Source organism: Alosa pseudoharengus, unplaced genomic scaffold (assembly GCF_046254945.1).
Source record: "Alosa pseudoharengus isolate Yale_2024_CS ecotype anadromous, Long Island Sound unplaced genomic scaffold, YU_APseudo_1.1 YU_APseudo_1.1_scf_23, whole genome shotgun sequence".
NCBI classification, from domain to species: Eukaryota; Metazoa; Chordata; class Actinopteri; order Clupeiformes; family Clupeidae; genus Alosa; species Alosa pseudoharengus.
The window spans coordinates 16,490,440-16,497,595 of NW_027468685.1; the positions used below are offsets into that span (position 1 = coordinate 16,490,440).

The 7,156-nt window shown below is 39.8% G+C and overlaps 1 protein-coding gene across 3 annotated transcripts in view; it reads left to right on the top strand.

The window, feature by feature from the left end:
- The window catches only part of gatad2b (GATA zinc finger domain containing 2B), a 37,774-nt gene extending 32,658 nt beyond the window's left edge, over nt 1-5,116 (top strand). For all 3 annotated transcript variants that reach the window (XM_076301808.1, XM_076301810.1, XM_076301809.1), the window contains one exon: nt 143-5,116. In XM_076301808.1, the coding sequence (XP_076157923.1) occupies nt 143-279 (137 nt within the window). In that variant the 3' untranslated portion in view covers nt 280-5,116. The remainder of the gene's footprint in view (nt 1-142) is intronic.
- The last annotated feature ends 2,040 nt before the right edge of the window (nt 5,117-7,156 follow it).

Below are 7,156 nucleotides of genomic sequence, written 5' to 3' on the forward strand. Positions count from 1 at the left end.
TGTGAGAAAAGTAGATCAAAGAATGATTACTTGAGGCTGAGCGCGGTTATGCCAGGACATCCCCACTCTTGTCCAGTCTCGTCTTGACCGGCCCTAACTATTGTATGATCTCTCTCTCTCTCTGTCCTCTCCCTGTCTGTAGGACTGAACATAGCCTATCTGAATCCTGGAGCCGTCGGGGGCCACAAAGCGTCCAGCCTAGCAGACCGGCAGCGGGAGTACCTGCTGGACATGATCCCGCCGCGGTCCATATCGCAGTCCATCACTGGACAGAAATGAGCTCCAAGCCAGGACCCGGACCACCCCGCCCCCAAACTCCACCCCTTGCCCCTCTTTTCCTCTCCTCAAATACACCCCTACACCCAGCCCCACACACCCCCTTCCCCCCCACACACACACACAACTGCCCACCCTCCCTGACCCCACCAGCACCACCGCCCGCCACCTCCCACCCATCGCATGCAGTGCCTGTCCGTGTGCCTACCCAGCAACCCATGAGAAATGACACAATCAGCAGCCTGTCAGTAGACTCCAAACTGTTCAGTGCATCTCAACTCTTTAACTCTCTTTAAACTATAGCAAAATCTCTATATCCTTATTATTGCAACTATTATTGCTGTCGTTATTGCAACTACCTTTATTATCATGACTATTATTATTGTTATTATTACTGTTGCTTCTGTTACACTTATTCTTATTACGTCTTTAGGTAACCGTTGTTTTTTTGCATTTTATTTATTTGATTTTTTTTGTAAGAGGGAGGGTACTAGATTGCAGGGTCACACAAAGAATATTTTTCACCTTTTTTTCTTTTGATTTCAAGTCACTGTCTTTTGCCTTTTGTTCATATTCTGCCCAGATGAAGTACTTGCTGGTATTTGTTTTTCTTCAGAATCATACCCACCTTTGTGCTTATATTACCTATGCCACTCTGGAGCACATATGTGTGGCTCCTACTCGGTTAAGACAGTGGCAGAGACTCATCTTGCAGCTAAAACCAACCTTTGTAAAAAAAGGCTCAACGATATGCATATACAAAGAGCCGTTGTAATGATGCAACCTTGCTGGTCCTGCCCAGGAACAGGTCTACAAGTTTAATCAAGGGCCCTTTTTATAAAGTATATGAATTTTTGATATGATGAATCTTATCGAGGGTTAATACCATCACGTGCACACAGTGGAGTGGAAGTGAATGCAAGTGCACCGCAGCGGTGTCAAAAACAAAAAAAACACATGGAGTAAACGTGGAAATGAAAAAAAAAACAGCATCCCGTATCCTTGCTGAACACCGACATCCAAGGTTTCCATCTGACTGCATCCCCCTCGCTCTTTCTAATCCTTCTTAGGTAAATATGGAGTATGCTTTTTTTGTGTTTGGCAAAAAACAGGAAGGGAGTTCAAGAGTGAGTTCAAGGGGCAAGAGAGAATTGGAGGGACAATTTCATTGCCACCATCATGAGCTGTGTTCCCAGAATACCATTTTGATTTTTTGCTTTGTTTTAATAGTTTTGATTCTGTCAATTTTGTTTGTTTTTTGTTTTGTTTTGTTTGTTTGTTCGTTTTAACGGCGTCTCCTTCTGAAGCGGTTGTGTATCTAAAAGGTACGTGCCCTGGGAGACGATAAATCAACATATTGAGATAGATAAACTATTTCAAGATCTAAATGGACTATGTGTAGATTGTTAGCTTGAGAGATCGATTTTATGAGAAGGAGATGGATATATCTATTGTTACGGAGACGCAGAGCAATCATCGTGTGAAGGCAGTGCACGGGAGATGTCTCGTTTTTGAGGTAGCACTTTTCTTGTTCATTTGAAGTGGGAAGAACGGTTTTGATTAAACAGGATTTCGGAATGTCACGGTTTATATGACCCATGTAAAAAGTGTGGACATCATCGGATTGTTTGTCAGAAAGTCACGAAGAGAGACTGTTGAGTGTTGTGCACTGAATTATAACAAATTTGGTATATGTCTTTGTTGTCTGTTTACATTTCTGCCCTACCCCATCATATTCTAGGCACAAGTATATTGGTTCTTTGGAGAGGAGTGTTGACTCTTGAGTGTTAAAAGTGTTAAGTGAGAGATCACTGAGCCTTCTTTAACCTATAAACATACCTTCTCTGTCCTCCAATGCATTTCAATTGAAGAGCTCCTGGATAATCCATTTTGGATCATGGTGGGGGGTCTCTTCACTTCTAGAAGTTGAAACAGTGTTTAGTCGTAATGCAGTATTACACATGGTGACAAACCACAAATCAACATACTCCTAATGTGATTTGCTGTGTTGGCAGAATAGGACACTCAAACGTGTCTTAAAAGCATCTTACTGCTACAGTCACAGGTGTCACAAATAATACTGCCCATTCCAGCACTGGTTGAAGGAGTGTAGTTCACGAGGGCCCAAGGAAGGATTCTGGAGCTTAAGCACTTTGCTTAAGGTCCTTCAGTGTTTCTCTGACTTTGCATTTGTTCAGTATGAGAGATGTAGTAACCAAGCATAGTGTCAATACAAAAGAGCTGAATATAGAGGTCATTTTGGATTTGGAGTCAGGGTTTTAGGTTAACAAAGCCCTTGGTGCAATGATGTGATGACATTCTGTCAGTAGCAGTAGCTGAGAGGAAGTCAATATGAGTGGAGGGACAGAGATGCAGTTTTGAGGATGCTTAAAAGCTGTTTTATGATTCCAAAAGGATATTTCCCAAGAGTAGCACGTTATTTCTAATAAGGTCACCTATCTGTTATGGCAATTTCAAACGCTGCTAGGTCACTTCGGTTTTGTAATGATCAGTGTGGTTGGACAATGGGTTTCTGTTAAGGGTATATGCTACTTGTAGCATTAAGCGAAATGAGATGCAAAACCCAAACTCAGTCATTTCAGAACTACCTTGAATTTGATTGGCAGGTGCAATATTAGCTGTTAGAAAGTTTACACTCAGAAGAGATTTAGTCGAAGGGAGTTCAATTCTTCTTTTATACTGAATTATCAGGTGTGTCCTGAATGGGTTGACAGAGTAATGTTGTGTTCTGGGTTACATTTTCACTATAGGACCTTCTCCTCTCATCTTTTTTTGGCGCTTTCACCTTGTCTTGTTTTTTTATGTTAGCAGTGTTTTGAAAGCACTGTGAAACTTGTATATTAATGTCCCTTTTTTCTCTCTTGCGCTCTTGTGCAGACTATAATAGATGCATCCATATACCTTTTGTTAATATCAACCAGAAAAAAAACCTTTTGAAAATGTAATTTTCTAGTATTTTGAAATGTTACATTTCTTTTTGCTGGCTCTTCAGTTAAGTTCTTATTTTGTTTGATCATTTCATTTATTCATTTTTAAAATGAAATTTAATCAAACAAAAAAAATTGTAATGGAATTGAATTGTAAATGAATTTCAAAATAAAAACGACACAATATTTGCTAGGTGAGGAGTAATAATGACTTATTGTACATATGCTTTTTTTCCCTCTCCCTTGAATTAAAAAAATGAACTGAAATTGAAAAATGGTTGTATATTGTGTAGAAAAGCAAACAAAAAAAGCCATGAATATTGTGAAGCTTGTCATTTCGTTTTGTGATCACTGTGTGTTTATTGTGTAACAAAAATGTGCAAAACGTACAGGATTATTACAATTCTCCTGGTTTTTGATAATTTGCTTTTTCGTTTTTGTTTATTTTTCGAATGAGCTCTTTAGGTGCATTTTTTTTGTTTTGCCCTGGCTGTATGTTTTTGTAGTATGTAGAGTTTGCAGATTTAAAAAAATTACATCATTGCTCAGCTACAGCGTTTGATCCAAGCCAAAGTCCCAGGGGCTGAGGCCCACAGGACGTTCCTAAATGTGTTACGTGTATGTGTGTGTTCCTCTTCATTTCCTTTTGTCAAAAACAACAGAGACATTCAGTGAAATTTATACCTTTGTTTATCTAGAAAACCCATGCAGTGTGGTTTTTTTAAGAGGACTTGGAGTGGATCAAACATTTGACAGTATTACACTCTATTGCTTGCACTTGACCAAGTCCAAAGCTCTCACCGGTAGATGCAAACAGAAATAAGCAAACAAAAAATACAATGAAGCATGCAAAAATTTTAGTTCAGCTATGTTCAAACAGGGTTTTTTGGACCCTACAGGGCAAATCTTGTATATTCTTCTTAGTCTTTCTTTTTTTATTTCTTGAAATTGTTGTTGTACTCCTTTTGAACCAACTATTGGTTTTAAAACCTTTCTCAATTATTTTCACTCTACAATTGAAAAAAAGTTGTATACATAGTATACATTGTTATTTTATGAAAAATGATTTGCTTTTATTTTTTATTTTATTTTTTCCTTTTCAAGGTCAAATGCTTACTTCCTTTAGTCTGTAAAATATGATAAGGTATTAGACAGGAAAACACTGCAAGTGTTAAATAAAAGGATGCCATTGAGAATGCAGTCTGCAAACTCTCCACTCAGACAATCAGCTTGTGTGGGCAGTGTTGCGGTCACAGGCATGGATTGCTTCTCTTTTCTACCTATCTCCTTTATTACCCCAAACCATATTTCCTAAGTATTTCTTTTTAGTGTAGTGTTGTATGCTCATTTGGGATGGCAATCTCCTTTCTTAAAAGTACAAGTACCCTTTTTTAAGGAGAATTGGGAGAATAAGGTTGGGATTGTCTTTTTGTTTTCTTCATAAGAAGTAAACTTTTTGATTTGTTTTGTTTTCCTTAACTGAATTGGCTGCATTAGCTGGAATTTCAGTAGAATGGATGTCTGCATATTGTGAATCCCATTTGTAAGAAACACAAACACACAATAAGTAAACAATTGCAATGAAGTCATTTAGAATTTGTATGATTTGAAATGGACCTTTGTGGTATGACTTCAGAATTTGGCGGAAAAATATTTAAGTGCATTCTTCGTCATTTTTTTTTTTTTTTTTGGGAAATGAATCCAGACCTTTTGCACATCCTTGATATTTAACTGTCAAAATACAGAAAATGGAGATTGAAAAATGCTGTTTGATTACTGCCGGTTGATTAACAAAAATTATGCATTGACTGAAAAAATAAGCTAATTTTGGAGGAAATAACTTTGTAATATTTATCTCTTGCAAGCTATGTTTAATAAAGGATGGAACAGTTTACCTTTTTGAGAATGTCATTTTTTACTCATCAAATCTGCCCTAATTGATCTGTATCTCTAGGAACCACATCAGCCTTTTCCCCGAATACATACATAGATCATGCCACAGTCAGAGCCTCTTGCGATCTTGTTTGGTCTGCTTCTGTTTTATTTACCGGCCCCAGCTTCCTTCTTGGCACCATTGTCTCACAAGAGGGACCGATTCGTCCAAAGGCACACACTGTCCCCTCGCTGTTGCCATGGGAACGGAAACGTCACGCTGATATATTGCACCTGGCCTCGTGGAGTTTGCAAAACAACATGCTTGCGCCTGCCCCAGTTTCCGTCCCTCGGAGAGCTACCAGGGTGGCTACTCAAACGGGCATCTCAGCAAGCGCACCAAATGGGCAGTGGTTCAAAGGAGGCAAAAAAAGAGATACAAATCCAGGTTGCCTTTGTTTCTCCACACAGATCTATTGGACATCCACTGACATCCACTGAGTCTCTTTTCTAGATCCTTCTTTAGGCTTTTGAATATAATATGTTCAAACATATTATGCTGATTCTGAAAGGACCTAAGCCTTCTCTCCTCTTCCCCGGAGGGAAACTAGTTGGCTCACACATCAATGAGTGTATTTTCACAGTACTTGAGTTTTGTTTGGTCAGGCTGTTGTTGTTCTCACATCCCTACAGCAGAGAATGTTCTGTTTCTCTTTTTGTTCACTTTTGTTCACCACGGGGTAGTTTTCCATTCATATTTTATTAAAACATTTTCCAAGACGATATCTTCCTCTGAAGTATTTGGTGAGACTTTTGTTTTGGTTTCGTAATCTTGTACCATTGTTCTAACATCAGCTAAGGGCTGTCTAATTTAAGAGTGATACTTGTCTTGGCATGTACAATTCTGTCATTCATGAAGTATGCATCAGGAAAGCCACCCCACAGATTCATGTGAGAATGGTCATGAATACATGCGTAGAACCATTTGCGCTGAACTGCCACGTAATATCGTCCATCCAGCCATAGTGTATGGCTATCAAGTTATAAAATATAAAATGTCAGTCCTCTTGAAATGGCATTTCTCCCCAAATGTACTGGGTGACTGATTGCTATCCAAACCCTCAAACTACACTTGGAGATGCAACCTTTGATGAAACACCTAGATTCCCTCAAAGGGAAAAGATATATCTCCCTGAACTACCATCCAGCAGAGGCCCCAAAGACAGCACGTTTCTTCTTATCTCCATGCCCTAAGTATACATTCATCTGTGTATACAGTATATAAGGCTTGGTGGCAGAGCATCATCAGTTTACAGAGAATGGTATTCATTTATTCATCCAAATGGACCCAGGGTCGATCGCGTATACATTCCACCGTGAGTTCACCAGGAGAGCAAGAGAGGATGACACTGGGAGGGTGACTTATACCTTCTAAAGAAGGCGTAGACGTTTTATTCAGAACCTGGAATCCACTATGTATGTGAACCTATGCACACACATACACACACACGTACACATACCTGTTTAAATGTCTCTAGTTACCTCCTCACTCATCTTTATTAGTGCTACCCAGGCCTCCTCCACATGACATCACTTTCCCACATCCCTGGTCCTCCCTACACCAGCCTTGTCATGGTGCTCTCGTTCAGGAAGAGGGAACCTCTTCCCACACATCTGTGTGTGACTCCGCCGTCCCTCCGCTCACACACTGACAGACTCCATGTCTAAATATTAATTGTAGTAACAATTGCATCCAGCTATGAGTTTCCCTCATGTTTACCCAAATGTTCAATGTTCCCTCGTTCTCCCAGCCCAGCCCACACCTGAGACTGGTCAGTTCATCCCAGTGGCCCCGACACATCGTTGACACAGGTGCTTGAAATCTTCCGTCTTTGCAAAATCTAGCAGACCGCGAGGGAGATGGACTTGACAGGCTCAGTAAATTAAACCTTATTATCCATCTTCACGTTAGCGACTCTTGTTATTTGGTGATATTTCACAAATTGGTCTCAATGCGGTCATAAGTGCGGTATGCGCCTAAACATCATCTCGTACAGCGG